We start from the raw sequence: 16111 nt of genomic DNA, 5'->3' as shown, positions 1-16111 counted from the left end.
ATAATTAAAAAAAAAATCAGTACTCAGAGTTTCAACATGTCTTACAATCACGCTTTCCATTTATCACCACAGAAAATAATTCATCTGTAAGATAACTGAAGGCTCTTCACCAGCTTGTGCGAGGGAGCACAGGGGAATACACAGCCCGTGTCATGTGGAATGGACAGCTTTAAATCATCTAATCCATTCTCTAACTTGTTAAATGGAAAAGCAGTGCCTACCTTCCAATGATACAGGTAATGAGCCAAGTGTCCAGCATTGGTGTTAGGATGTGCTCATCACTAAATAGTTCTCTCTTGCTTCAGGGAAAATGTGAAAAATGATGGATGATGTGGACCATTTTATCTTGTGAGTTCTGGAATGATTGATACTTTGGAGCTAGAGAGATTCTCAGATGAGGAAACTGAAAGCCTGAAGGGGAATAAAGGCTTTTCAAGTTCAGGTATCTAGTTTCCTCAATCAGTAGTGTTTGTTGAACCAAGAATAACATTACAAAATCCACCAGAAACGAATTTCCTATGCATGGAGTATTAATGTGTCTCTTACAAGTGTGGCCTGTGACCTACATGTGACCATGTGAAATGTTAAGTGGGAAAAAGAAACTGGACATGGTTGCATATGACTGTGATCCTGACTACTTGGGAGGTTAAGGTGGGAGGGTTGCAAGTTCAAGACCAGCCTGGGCAACTTAGCAAGACCCTGTCTCAAAGGAAAACAAGAAGGGTCTGGGGATGTAGCTCAGCGGTGGAGAGCTTGCTTTGCATGCGTGAGGCCCTGGTTTCAATCTCTGGTACTGCAAGGGGAAAAAAGTGAAAATAATTCCTTGTTTTAATTATATTTTTGTTGGAAAATATGTATTGAATTCACTTCACACTTAACCAATTTAACTTGTTTATTTAGTTAAAAAATGACATTGATTTATTGTTCCAACCAATTACCTACTTCTACTTTTATAATTACTATATATTATATTAAAGACAAGGACTGGGCTGGGGTTGTGGCTCAGCGGTGGAGTGCTTAACTAGCACGTGTGAGGCCCTGGGTTCGATTCTCAGCACCCATAAAAATAAATAAATAAAATAAATGTGTCCAACTACAACTAAAACATAAATATTTTAAAAAAGGAGAGAGAAGGACTAAGTCACACGTGGCTGCTTCATTGCCCATTCATAAAAAAATAGAATTATTGCAAATAAGTTCATCAGTACATAATGTGATTCATCTGGCACACTTCGGATGCTTAGGATTTGGTTAAGTTTTATTTTCTATTATATCAGTCTTATTTATATGTGAAAACTACCTAAATGGTGGATTTCCATATAAAAGAAGAGGCATTATGATGTATGAATTTTAAAATAGTGGTTTCTGAGAAATTGCACTGTGGCAGTCCTGCCTTCCTGGGGTTATTCAACAGCACTTCAGCTTATATAATTACCACACATGCCTCCTGTACAGAGCCCGTGAATCTCCCAGGTCGGTCACCATGGCAACAGATTCTGAATGGAGTAGCCCTATCCGAATACTCTGCATAGCACTCTTCTTGGAAAAAGTTTTATTTTAAAAATAAATAAATAAACATGGTCCCAAAAATTACAGATATACAATTTCTGAGCATTTGTTCTCCTTTTCTTATAACTGTAATATAACCACTAAAAGTCTGGGCACACACAATTTCTTCAATAACAAAGGAGATATAATACAAAATTTAGATACAGATTGTTTTTTCACTCTGGCACCATTTTGAAAAGAAGAGAATAAACTTTCTGAATAAAAAAACACCTGAATGGATAGCTATTGAAGAAAACCACCTCTCTTTGATGTTTATGCTGCTCTAAGAACTTTTATGTTTACTTTTAAGAGACTCTTAAAATCCATAGATATAAGCAAATAAAATGTAATTTTTCCATTAAGATTTTTTTTTTAAGAATGAACAAACACTTGTTGAAAGGACCACATTTGTAAACTTTGTGCAATAAAATCTTTTTAATCAAAGCTATCCCACCCCTCCATGAGTCAGGTACAACTGGCTGAGCTGTTGAGAAAGCTCCTTTCTCCTCTCCTGTTTGCTATTTGGACAGGTCTTGCAGCTGAGTGCCTGAATTCAAGAAGAAGGGCTGATCACACTCACTGGCTCATGATGCCAGTAGAACTTCCCAAGGCTTTTCCCCATCCATTAATTCACTTGAAACTGAATGTGGGGTTTTCTTTTTTCCATATTGAAAAAGATACTTACATGTTTTTTTAAAAAATTATTTTTAAATCCATCACCAAACAAGAAGAAGAAATTCACCTGGTTCAGTATAGCTCCCTGTTTCCAAAATAATCTCGACTTTTGGTTTGTTTTCTTTCAGAACCCTAAATTCAACTTCAATTTTATTCTGCATTTCCACTTTCAGCCATCTGGATTTAGGTCTTGATGACTTCTTTGAAATACTTCCCTTTTTCCTTTCCTCTTGGGCTGATTTCTTAGTGTGTTTTCTATGCACCCTTCCTGGTGCTCTGCAGCAGCTGCATGACTTAGGAAGGAACAGCATTATTAACCCTGTTCTATCAAAAAAGGCATGTGACCCATTCCATTGATAAGGCTGGCCCTGAGAAATTAGGGTTGGTGTTTTAGTCGGGCAATTGAATCCCCAGATCTCCAGGGCCAAAGTTATTATCCCATCTTTTTCATGCAAACCCCCTCATTTGCAAAACAATGTAGATTTCATGCTTGTCCTGTATTTAAAAAATGAAGAAATGCTGAAAAAAGGGCTGTTGTGCACTTAAAATGTTTCCACAGAGCAATTATATTTGTATGAGGAACAGAGGCTCTTCCAACACAGTCAGTGGACTCCTCTGACTGTACATATCTAAAATTCATTTGGAAATAAAACAAATGTCCAAATGTTTGGCTCTTCATAACTTTGAGGTCCTGGTTCAAAGTCGTCTTGTCTTGATACAGAATGCCCTAACTCCAATGGTAATGGTTCAGCAGACAGCAGTAGTGTCAAGAGTGGAGTGATTGCAACAGAGTCAAAGATGGCAGGCTAGTGACAGTTAATACCTCTGGAACATTTGCTGTGTACCAGGGACAATGCTAAGTATTTTATGTGTTCCAACACAGTCTGCTTTCTTAGGCAGGCACTATTATTATCCACAGTTTAACAGATAAGAAAATGAGTCACAGAAAGTTTAAATAATTTGCCCCTGGTAGCACTACTAACAGTAGAATTGAGTCTGTACTTTTGAGTACTATGCCATTCTGTTTATCACATGATACACAGCAGAAAGCATAGGGGTGTGAGGGTCCTCAGGCTCATGGCAAAGGGAGCTGGGTGGGGGCAAGAGGATGCTTGGGTGGTATATGTTGAAGGTAAACTAGGTGGTGCTCAGCAGCTCACACCGTTTTGATTCTTCCTCAATCTGTGGTTTTCCCCAGGGATGAAAGACCTGGGTAAACAAGGTTTACATCCTCACTCATATTTTCTCCCCACAGGCCATATGATGTGCTCAAATCAAAATGGAAAGTGTCACTTTTCAGTGACACTTAGAATTGGGGCAGTCACACAGGGCCCTGTGCTCAGGATAACCCAGCACTTAGATTAATGATCTGCTGTTGCCGTCTTGAAAGTCAATAATTTTTTAACAAGGGGCCCTGCGTTTTCATTTTGCACTGGCTCCCACAAATGACATAGGCAGTCCTGGGTAAGATCCTAGTCAATCTGCAGATGCTAGTGGCTCCAGTCTCCCAGAGGGAACGAGGTTCCATTTCTCTGTGGTTCCTCTGGAACTGCAGTGCTATAAATCTGCAGTTGCCTGTTAGTGGATTTGCATTTTACCGCAATGTAATACTTTTCCTCACAGGGAAAGCAGTCGGCTCTCACTAATAGGGGTTTTAATGATAGTCTGCCAAGGTCCACGTGCATAGCTCTAAGCAAAAAGGCCCCAGACAGGCTCTGAATTCAATATCAGGGTTAACCGTGAGGGATCCTCTATGCAGAATGATAAAACAAGGTTGGCCTCAGTGGGGTATGCAACTGGCCCCAAGGAGTACTTCCAGGGAACAATACAGTTCTACATTTCAATGTGAAACATTAAAGCCCTAGTCCTCCTGGAAGAGAGTACTTTCCATCCCACTGTGTTTGCATGCTATAGCTAAGTCAAGATTCGACAAAACTTTTAGAGAAAACTAAACTGCCTCAGTACAGGAAGCCAATCTGATAAGCCAGTTACTTCTGCCCCCAATGCTTAAGCAATTTGGCCCCAGAATAAGCAATTGCTCACCAGTGGTGAGTTTCTGTGGAGTCAGTTGCTCCTGAGGCCTTTTCTGAGGTGAACGGTAGTGAGCTGATTTTTCTCCACCAGTGCAGTAATGATACCACATCTGAGGGGGGAAAAAGTCAACTTCCCAAAGAAGACAGAAAGGGAATTGCACACCTCTGTCAGACAGAAGAGTCAGAAACTTCACATTGAAGGAGATCTGTAAGTTACACTGAATTAATAATGATGGCTAACATCTTCTAGCATTTACTATACCCCAGACACCCTTGTAAAGGCTTTATAGATGTCAACTTAGCTAATCCTCACAGCAACTCAATGAGGTACATATTATTATAATCTCCATTTTAAAGGTAAAGGGCCAGAGGCACAGAGAGGGTAAGTAGTGAAGTCAGGAGAGCAGCTGCCTGGCTGCAGGAGCTACAGGTTTATCCAGCAGGACAATAACGGGCAGTGAGGAGTTCCCCGTGGGGCCTAACTGGGAGTGCAGCTGCCCGGCCTGTGTCCTGTTTGTCTGCACAATAAACCCCCATTAACGGGGAAGCATGATTGGTCTCCCTTGCTCTTGCAACCTGAAAGAGCCTATAGAATACAGATCCTATTGTGAATGCTTTTGTAATTTGGAGATTCTTTTTTTTTTTAATAAATGGAATAATCAGCCTCTTAATGTATCCATAGGGAATTCAGGAGAGGGATGAAGAAGCAGCTCCTGTTTTTGAGGCATTTGCAATCATTGTTGGAGAGACAGAACCAACAGATGGGGAACAATGGGGAGGGATTCAGGCCTGGTGCAGGCAAACGCTGCTGTGCTGTGGTCTTTGCCTGTGAATGGTGTGGGGAGTGAGAGAGGGGAAGGATATTTGCTTACTGGTTAGCAAGCTAGTTCAGAAAGGAGATAGAAAGAAGAAACTGGATGACTCTGGGCACTTTTCTGAATCTTCAGACTTCAACCACTTCTACTGAAAATAAAGCTATAAATTATCTCCAAGACTCTTTCCAGCTCTAGCATTCAATGAATCTTGACATTTTCTGTAAAACTCAATTTTTATGCGTGGTATTTGTTAAAAGCTGGGGCCCAACCATAACTGATGTGCCCTGGACTTTAGATCACGTGGTCAGATTGTTCAGTTTTTTTGACCCCACAGTAGCTCCCAAGTGCATGTGTGTGCTGAACTTTGGTATCTCACTTTTCTGAGCAATTCAATTTAATGCTGGCCCCAGCAATATGATGAATTTACTTATTTTTCTTAGCTATTTGTATTTCCCTTCATTTGGTTGAATTTAAATAGAGGACATATGTAGGCTGTAGCACTTAATAACATACATGTTCATATTTTTCAAAGAAAGAAAATTTACCTAGTGGGATATATCATTTTGCTTGCTGTCTGTTAATTTTTTTCTTGTTTCTTTGTTCTCATTTCTTTCTTGTAGCCTTTTAAGTTATTCTAGCCCTCAACATCTGGTTATGATTGCTGAATATACAGTTTAAACTCAATGAAATCTGTAATTGATGTAGATTGAATAAATTATAATAATTAGTTTATGTATCATTATGCACACCATGTTTTCAATAGTAAAATGATTTCATCCTGAACAGGCATATTATTAAGATAAAAAATTATCTGATGTTACCAATCATTGAAACATAGAAACAATAAGAAGGCAGGATTCAGAAGGGAGTTTTGCAGAAGGATTCTCACAATCAGTTGGCTTTCTATAACCTGGCAAATATCCTATAGAGCCAGTAGACCTTTTTTTTTTCTTTAAATATGGTCGCAGACCATTAAAAATGGCATTTAAATAGGTCTCAGGTATCAGACTTCATCAGATATGGCCCGCAGGCTGTGTTGTAACAAGCCTTCCGGATGATTCCAAAGTACCTTAAAGTTTGGAAACTGCCAAAATAATCTAGGCTGCCAAGGAAACAAAAAAGAGTCATAAATTATCGATGACTATCAATCTTTATATAGTCTCTCCTCATGCCCAGCTGGATAGAGAACTGAGAAGTAATATCACAACACAAAGGATAGGCAGCATTCAATGATTCCCCATTTCAGGCTGAATTAGCATGGACTGCTCCAGTTGCATTCAAAGCTGTCTATATTAATGAATGTAAGCCTGTCTCCAAAGTTATCTTCCATTTCTAATGATATGCTTTTTTTTTTTTAAATAGTGACATAGGGTTACTATACTTTGCTTCCTGGCTTCTCTCCTGGCCAAAGGGACTATTGTGGTCAGGTGTGAAGTCTGGGAAGAATCTGGAATAAATGAAAGCATAGGGTTCACATTCCTCCATGAAGCTACTACATTAAAAAGACATCAAGTCACCAGAGACTCTTGGTCTCTGTCAAAATCCTGCCTCAAACACCATTTCCTCTGTGAAATCCTTTTTAATTCTTCAAGCCAAATAGTGTGATCTCTCCCTTCAGCAATGCCCTAGCCCCTCACCTCCTGTGTTTTGGATTTCTCTCACAGTATATCCTATTCCACCTTATAGATTCCATATTGTGTAATTTATCTGATTTGCTGGTATGTTCTCGAGATCAGGACTGTGTCCCACTCATCTTTCAGGGCTTTCCACGCCTATCACAGTGTCAGGAACATCATAACTCAGTCAATCGAGGTTGAATTGTGGTATGCAGAGGCAGGGCTTCCAGCCAAGCCCAGAGTCATTGGATAGCTTTCAGCCAAGGCTGTTCTCTGTATGAACTAGGTGACATTGCACGTTTGTCTGAAAAAAATCCCTTGCAGGTGACTGACACTCATTCTTTTAAGATTCATAGAAAACCCACAACCCATGTTTAAAATATGAAATCCATCACGGAGGAATGGAGAAATGGAAGGAAGATCTAGAAGACAAACCTAGCTCTTTTACCCCCTGGAGCTATCAAGGGGTAGCTATAGACACTAGAAAGGATTGGGGCTGGGAAACAAGAACAAATCTTTGATTTCACAGTCTTGCCTGGGGCCTTGACTGACAGTAGCTGCTGCCTTAACCTCCATCTGTGGCTTCACGCTTTTTTAGAAGGGACTCAGGAAATCTCACTCTGGTCTTATAGGGAATATTTCCAGCTTAAGAGGAAAATTGTGAGCATGAGAAGCAAGCTTGTCTTTCTTTCCCACAGCAAAGACAGAGACTCCTAAGACAATATCATCAGGAAAGACTGAAGACACATGGTACAAAACATATTTAGTTCATTATTTTCAATGCCCTTTTAATACCTGTGCAGCAAAACAAACAATAAATGGATACCCCCCTCCTAACAATGTTTAATTTGCTTTTATGTATTTGTCAGACACATCTTGAAATTCATTCCATAAATCATAAACCCAGGGTGAATTCTCAACAGAGAAATTCATTGTAGAAAAATATGATCAGAAAAGATATGGTTCCTGTGGATTAAAAACAAATATTTTTTTTAATTTTTTTATCCGCATTTGTGATTTAATCTAGATCATGTATTATCTGCATTGGCTCGATTTTTTTTTTCCTTTCCAGGAGATTCTGCAGCTATTCTTCCAGGTTTATTTTTCAAGGAACACTGCCATCATGTGGCCTGATGGGCTGAAAATCAGTGCATCAAAGACAGCCACCAGCATGGATTCAATTTTGATTCTCTCCAGAATAATGTTTGTGTCCTTAAGATGTATTTTGTTGTTCAAAAGTGTTTTCTGTGAATTTCTTTCTGAAACAGTATCCTTAAGATATTTGCCAAAGAACGATCTCTGTATAGTCCTTTGGATTCCTCCAGTATAGTTAGCACATCAAAAATGACATAATAAAATAATAACTGATCACTGGTCATTGTATAAATTTGTAATTTTTCCTGGATTTATCCACTTTAAAGTGAGTGAAATATCTTTCTCATGTACATGAATGCGGCTTCTTATGTTTTTCTTTACTCTTATAAATCAGTTCAAGGAAAGAGACTCAAAACAAGAATTTTAAGAGGCAGCATTATGTAGTTCAAAAACTAAGGGGTGAAACTTGACACGAGGTCAGAGTCTCTGCTTTGCCAATAATTAGCTGTATGATTTTGAGCAAACACATAAGTTATCTGGTTTCTGTGCTTTCTCAAATGAGAAGCTTTGATTAACTAGAAATTGTTTTTCAGCTGTAATTCTGATTCTACTTGACAGGTAAACAAGTTGTTTAAAAAAGCAGATCAAGATCTTTTTTTTTTTTCTTTTGAAGGAGATTGCTTTCCTCTAGGTTTCCTGAAAATGTGCAAGCCCCTCTGCTCCCTCCCCCACCCCTGACTACAGCTTTGTCTGCATGACTCATCATGCAAAATTTCCTCTGCAAAAAGCCAGAGATTATGTGTTGAGTTCAGAACTGCTCCAGCTCAAATAGCTTTCATGCATTAGGCATCTTCACAAATATAAAATAAAGTTGATGCATCTTTGCAGCTGGTAAACAGCTTATTGGCTTCTGAGAACTATGAGTCTTAAAGGACGTTCCAGAATGTTAGAAAGACAATTCAGAGGACAGCCTGATTTCTTTGCCTCCTGAAAGGGAAGGGCAATTTTCTTCCCTAACTACACCTTCTGCTTCATAAATTTGTCAGAAGTAAAAAGGGAATGCAAATGCTGTGTGGAATACAATTGTGAGGTTAATGTTCTGATGAGACAAAATTATGGTAAATTATTCCCTGGAGTTGATTTTGTGAAGTGTGTAACAGGGTGAGGGATGGAAATACAAGCTGGTGTTGATGTTTAAACTGCGCTGGAAGGGCATGTAAATGCAGGTCAGTTGCTAGGAGACCTGGCACAGAGCTAATGCCCCCCTTGTGTGCGAGGGAATGTTTTGTCTCAAGAAACCTGGTCTTTCACAGTCAAAGATGACATTCAATGTATAGTCTGTCAAAATTCAGGTGGACCAGTGCTTGGTTATTGCTTGTGTCAATCCAGCTATTCTGACATTCACCACCCACAAAGGGACTTTCCGAAAGGGAACAAGTTAGCTTTGTTCCAGGGACCAAGATTCTCAGTAAACACTCAGGGCAGTTAGCTACAAATTCAATTTAAACACTCTCATTTGAAAAGCAGCTGGTTCGTTCCCCGATATCGGTTCCAAAGGGAAGTACTGAAGAAATAATCACTTTAGCCTTCCAAAGGGAGGAATGCCAACCCACAAATAGAGTTCCGAGAGAAGATGTGCTCGCATAGAACTTTGGACCCTGATGTTGACAAAGCAACCATTTCAGCCATTTGCGGGAACTGTTTAAAACAAATTTTTATGTGAAACACACATGCTTCCAGTTCGTAATTACTACTGAGGGCAGAGATGCACAGAACTCAGAGCTGGAAGCGTCTTAGGAGTTCTTCCAGCGCCCCCAACTGGTTGAAAACAGAACCTGAACCCGTTCGCGGACAAATACAGCGCAGGAAACAGCTTCCCGGATGGAAAATCATGGTGAGGTCTTCTGCCTTTGTAAAATAGTGTCAAGCTTTGCTAGTGTGCAGAAAACTGGATTCAGCAAGGCTTAAAAATGCCTAATGACTGAGGCATGAGTCCAGTATTCCTCCTTTTACATAGAGAAACTTAGATTAACTGAGAAGTATTTTAAATTATTTGAAACACACAACTGATTATCAACAGAGCCTGGAACATGATCCAGTACTCCCAGACTGATCCACCTAGTTTTTCTCAGGAGAGTTGTGGTATTTTTTTTAAGCTCACTTAATATTAAAGACTAAAATCTGTAACTCTATTGCAATGCTTAACAATGTACAAAGCACATTTATATACACTGTTTCATTTGATTCTTTCAACCTGGGAATCATTCTTATGAAATGGATATTTAGTATGCAGAATTGATCTGTGTTGTTATTAAAGTACAATTCTAATTGCATTACTTAGCTAGATTTTATAGAATTTTGTTGTTATGCCTCACATTCAAAGGTGGTTTGATTTTTTTTTTTTTTTTTTTGCTTCACTTTAATATTGAATATCCACAAATAATATATTTACTTTATTGACTATCTATAGAAAAAGCACAATCATTGTCAATTACCATTTTGGAGTGTGGTAGCGTGTCACATGCTGTTTTGAGGATACCATTCCAGGCTTAGCTTTTGGTTGAGAGAGTTGGATGTGGGTTTAATATGTGGTGGAAATGAAATCAATGGATATCCATCAGTTCCACTCCTAAACTCTATTGACTTTCAAAATACCTGAAAATAGGTGGTGGCCCCTGATTGAAGATGGCTTCCTGGTGTTCTCTCTCTTTCCTGATCTTAGAGACCCTCAGATCTGCTGCACCTCTTATTGGAAATATCCTGCAGCTCATGTCCGAGCATGGTTCATTCTCACACTGCCTGAATGTTTGTGCTCAAGGGAAGTGAGGATTTCTCTGACCATTTGTTTGAAATTGCAATGCTTTCTAGGCCCTTATACCTTCCTAGGACCTGCCTGGAAACAAAGGAGGCTTTTCTTATTGGCTCAGATGAGCATACCTTTTCCTGATCTGTAAAAGGGTGACTTATGGTCTTGCTGAGACCCTAGAACTTTCTCAGTTTATTTTTCTTTGTAGCATCTGACAAACTGTATCTCACTTTTGTTGTTGTTGTTGTTGTTTGTTTGCTCCATCACAGTCCTTCCACCAGAATCAAAACTTGATAGAAGTAGTAATTTTTGCATATTTTCTTTATTTATCCACAGTGCTCAGAAAAAGTACTGGTGTCAGCTAAGATGGGCCCCTGTGTTTCTTTCTTCCTGGAAGTCATTCCTTTATTTTATTCTCCCTCATGTTATTGAATCAGGACTAGTCAGTGTGATCAGTGGAATGGGCTGGAAATAGGGGCATGTGATTTCACCAGTTAGGTTATCACAGCTTCCAACTAGCTCTGCTGAAATTTTTTCATTCTAGAAGAAGCCTGATGCCATGTTGGGGTGACAATCAGCCCCGGGGAGAGGACTACATTGATAGAAAACAAATTGTCAGCACCGACTTGCTAGCCAAGTGATTCAGTCAGTTTGAAAGGGGGTCTTTTAACCCCAGCCTTTGAGTATTTCAACTGGGGCCTTCAGTACCACAGAGCAGAGAGTAGTCTTTCTACTATGTCTTGAGAGATTGTAAATGATTATTGTTACTTTAAGTCAATATATTTTGGGGTTATTTGCTATTGCAGCCAAAGATAGCTAATATATTACCTGGTCTATATAGTAAATTGCTTCCAAATATTTACTCATCAAAGGAATAAATAAAAGCAGATTTCTTCCTAGTTTACTCAGGGAATTTAAAAAATGTTTATAATTAACCTAAATGAAACTGTCTAAAAAGTCATTTGAACAATGGAAACATTAGTTTCAATTTTCAACATCTAGGCTTGAGTCTTCTTACATCTGCTACTTATTTGCCATAGCAGTCACAGTAGACTATAGAAGTCACTTAACAGTCATTAGTTCTTAGTTTTCCTGACCAGTATACTACATAATAACTATAATTACGTGACTAATAATACCACCTCCTGCACAATTCTGCTGATACTAAAAATTTCTTCATCAGATCTCTGCTAAAACCCATAGTACAAATGAAATTTTCCATTGTGCGAACCAATAAAACTTCTTTACTCTTTTTAAGAAAGTTTCTGTTGTTGGAGTTACCTACAACCCAAAGCATCTTTATACAAAACATTAACACTAATATATGAAATCATGACAAACAGAGTGACAGGTCAGGTCACTCTGTTTGTCATGTCAGGTAAGATGCTATGTGGTAGATTTAAGTAAAACAGATAGGAAGAAAGGGATGTCAGATAATCTTATCACCCATGTCATGTTTGTGAGCTGATAGTGCAAGCATTCTAATTCATCTGCTGGGAAAGTCAGGCAGGCCTCTGGGGTTCTGTTTTCATAGAAGTTCTGATTTCTTTTTTCTTTTCTTTTCTTTCTTTTTTTTTTAAAGACAGTGTAGACACAAATCTTTAATGTCTTGTAAACTCCTAGAACTTCCTATACAAAAAGAACTTCCTAGACAAAATTACAAAGAGGCATAAACAATAAAAGAAAAATACTGACATCTGTATACGTTAAAATTCTGCTGTCAAAATGTATCATGAAATATGAAAACACCATTATAGGCTGGGAAATTACTTTTTTTTTAGTTTTTAGAAATTTTGATTTCTGAAGATATATTTTAGATCTATTGTGGCTTCTCTTTTCTTTCCTATGATTGTATTTGGTAATTGCCACTTAGCAGCATCAAATTCATGTTTCAGTGTAACAATAAACTAAGGAGCCATTCCTGTTCCAGAGATGGTAGTCCAGTGGTCAGATTGTGTTGTACAGAGACATCAGGAAAACAAACAGCTGGGCCTTTGTGCCTCCTGCCTCAGGCACAGGTCCCCAGAGAGTCCAGTAGGGTTTTGTGGGCCACTTGCCACAACATCACACCTTGTCAGAAAGCTTCTTCATACCATTTCAAGAGAAGAGGACACTGTCCTGGGAATGTCATGAAACACTAATAAAAAAAAACTCATTTTACAGGATGGAGAGTTTTCATTTTAAAGCTGAGGAGACAAGACTTTCTGACAGGTCTGACTAGACAGTGTGAAACATGGCCACTGTGTAACGTGGCCTCCTGAGTCCTAGAGGGATGGTGACTTGAAGCGTGATCTAGAGAATGAAGACAAATCTCAAATCTGTTTTATTAGCATTGGTCAAGATATTTCCTAGATGTTAGAATGACGTTGTCAGGCAATTTTTAATTACACTGATATTTGTTTTTAATTATAAATAATCTCTAAGTTTTATTTTCTGCTGCTTTGATAAATTGGTCAATAATTGATTTTTTAGTGGAATGATAAATAATAATAAATTTTTTTTAGTGGAATAAGAAAGTGATAACTTTCTTAATTTTATATATTTCTTCACGATTGGCTTTGTTTTCTCAAATTATCCCACAAAATTTAGCTCTATTTATTTTTACAGCTATGGAACAGGACTTTCAGAAAGACAATAGTTATGAAAATCAGGCATTATGAAAAGGAGGATTTTCTAAAGCACTTCCTTTCTAGTGTATCAATGATCATGCCTGAAGGACTCAAATCATGGAGTTTCTTCTGCAGTACAAAGATGAAAACTGTTTTTGACCTATGGCTTATTGACCTAGAGAGAAGGAGAGAAAGTTATAAAGAAAGTAAAAAGTTCAAAACTGGACCTTTCTGCCCAGGATATTTGGAAGTCTTAATGGATTATGAGGAGTATAGGTTGATCCAGGGGTTTGATGTCATGTTCTCACCTCCCCCCTTTCATGCACTTCTTCCAGTTGAACTTTGGTGAGGTGGGATGGTTCCAGAAAAAAAAAAAAAAAAAACAAATATGCTAGAGAAAGTCTAGGGAGGCATAAATATGAATATAGCCAAGTAGGACTAATTTTATGATGAGCTCTTATCCCAGACCAGGGGCAGTTTAGAGGACAAGGAGTTCATCTGAAGACCCCCTTTACCTCATCTGCTATACACTCATCTGCTCATACTGATATACACTCATCTGCTCATACTGGTAACTTATGGCAAAAGTCCCTTCTAATAATACTGATGGTTAAATATTAGCATTTTAAAATCTTACCTCTGTACAGGAGTCTTTAAATGAGTTTGAATGCATCTATTGAATTCTATTCTACTCTTTGAGAGTTTTGACTTTCCCTCTAAAATAGCTTCCAGGAATATGAGATATATACATAGGTAATATTTAATATACTAATATCTAACCATCAGTATTCAGTAGAAAAGACTTTTGCCACAAGTTGTCAGTGTGGCTAGACCAGTTTATATGGCTGTTGGGTTACACAGGCACGTTCACTTTGTGAAAATTTGATAAGCCATATACTTATGACTTGTCCTTTTCCTGTATTTCTGTTACACATCCCTAGCGGTTTGATTCCTAGCAACAATATATAAAAATGTATTTTTATTTGCATTCCAGCTAGTGTTTGTTATCATCACTTTTCTAATATTAATAAGTTAAAAAAGAACATTTTTCTCCTCAACTTTTTATTTTGAAAAATTTCAAACATCCAGAAAAAACTGAAAGAATGATGTAAGAGACAACTGTATATCTTTTACTAGATTTGCCAATTTTTAACTTTTTGCCACATGTACATTTTCTCTTGGTCTACAAACACACACACACACACACACACACACACACACATTTATTCTTATCTACTTATCTACATGAGTGTTATCTGAAGTATTATAAAAGAAGTTTTAAGGGCTGGGAGTGTAGCTTAGTGGTAAAGCATGTAGTGTGTGAGGCACTGGGTTTGATCCACAGCACCACATCATGACAACTTAGTCCTTAATGCATGACTTAAGAAAAATAATATTCTTCTACATAATGATAATATCTTTATCATACCTTAAAATCAACAATTGAATAGTTGCATTTTATCAAATAATCTCTAGTCCATATTTGTATTTCCAAATGGTCTCTGTCTAGTCTTTTCTAATTGATTTGAAGAAAACACAGGGTTCAATAAAGTCCATTCACTTGTTGCATCTGGCTGTTTTGCCTCTTTAGCTCTTTTTTACTTAAAATACCCCCCACCAACTGCCCACCCTGCTGTTTCATAATATTGAAAATTTTCAAGTCTAGGTCATTTGAGAACCTTCTGTTTGTTTTCAAATGTGTATAACCATTTTTGATTTTTACAGACTTCTATTACAAAATGACTACAGGTTTCCAGAACTGAAACAAATTTTCGTTTTTTGGCTATTGGTTAGTCAGAGCAAGACCCTGGGTCTCCAGCCAGGCACCAGATGTTTTTACTGAGTGGAGAAGAAACAAAAAAGAGCATTAAGAGCTTTTAAATCTTACATTATTACTTTGATCATATAAGAAATAAGAGTGACATTTCATGCTCGGAAATGTGTTGCGGGAGCTTTCCCTCATATCAGCACTATATATTACTGAATGGACCTGCTAATATATAACCAGTTTAAAGGACCTGAAAATGCACTGACAGCCAAGAAGGATATTTTGAAGTTTGAAATGATCCCTATATAAATAGAACGGATCAGCATAACTTTGGGATAAAATTAGCCGTCAGTTTGTGGACTCTCCAGCATGTGCCTGTTCGCTTAGTGCTGTTCTCCTGATAAATCACAACAGAGCTTCCAGAGAGAGAGGAGGATGGATAACAACAATGTCCCTCTCAGTAAATCTGGAACTGCCAGGTTAATTAAGAGAAATTTCCTTGAGGCACTAAAGTCAAATGACTACGGAAAATTGAAGTCTATTTTAATCCAAAGGGAAATAGATGTGGACACAGTGTTTGAAGTTGAAGATGAGAACATGGTTTTGGCATCTTATAAACAAGGTAAAAATACAGGTATAATTGTAAAATTGATAGAAAAAGAATTTTTTTTAAAAAGGCACAGCTTCAGTAACCTACTCCAAAAAAGTAGCTCTTATTTTTCTTTGTGTTTATTTTAAAAGTATTTTCTTTTTAAACTAGAATGAATATGGGCTGATACATATATATATATATATATATATATATATATATATACACACATGTATATGTATGTATGTATAAATGTATGGATATATGTGCATATGTGTGTATTATCTGTGTGTGTGTGTGTGTCTGTGTGTGTCTGTGTCTGTGTCTGTATCTTATATCTGTATTTCTTCTTTCTCTATACCTTTGCCTAGATTTTGAAATCCTGGACAATCACATTTAGTGACACACTGTGTGTTTCAAACTTTTCTTTTTTCTTTTTTTTTTTTTTTTGTGATGACCCAGAATAGAGAAAACATCTTGGATTATGGTTAAGCAAACTATTGAGATATAATCTAGACAATGTGGCTGGCTTGGGAACAGGCTGTTCATTCTCTGTT

The 16111-nt window shown here is 37.7% G+C and overlaps 1 protein-coding gene across 2 annotated transcripts in view; it reads left to right on the top strand.

Annotated features, from left to right (window-relative positions):
* Nucleotides 1–9410: 9410 nt before the first annotated feature.
* Nucleotides 9411–16111, top strand: part of Asb4 (ankyrin repeat and SOCS box containing 4) — a 65145-nt gene continuing 58444 nt past the window's right edge. The window contains exon 1 of one of the 2 annotated variants that reach the window (XM_046422598.2): nt 9411–9676. In XM_046422598.2, coding sequence (XP_046278554.1) covers nt 9664–9676 — 13 coding nt within the window. In that variant the 5' untranslated portion in view covers nt 9411–9663. Of the gene's footprint in view, nt 9677–15360; nt 15588–16111 lie in introns of those variants that run through there. The other variant, XM_046422597.2, reaches the window with a different exon arrangement.

Source organism: Marmota monax, unplaced genomic scaffold (assembly GCF_021218885.2).
Source record: "Marmota monax isolate L192 unplaced genomic scaffold, Marmota_monax_Labrador192_F-V1.1 WCK01_AAM20220418_F8-fsc00144, whole genome shotgun sequence".
NCBI classification, from domain to species: domain Eukaryota; kingdom Metazoa; phylum Chordata; class Mammalia; order Rodentia; family Sciuridae; genus Marmota; species Marmota monax.
This window is presented reverse-complemented; position numbering and strand designations above follow the sequence as displayed.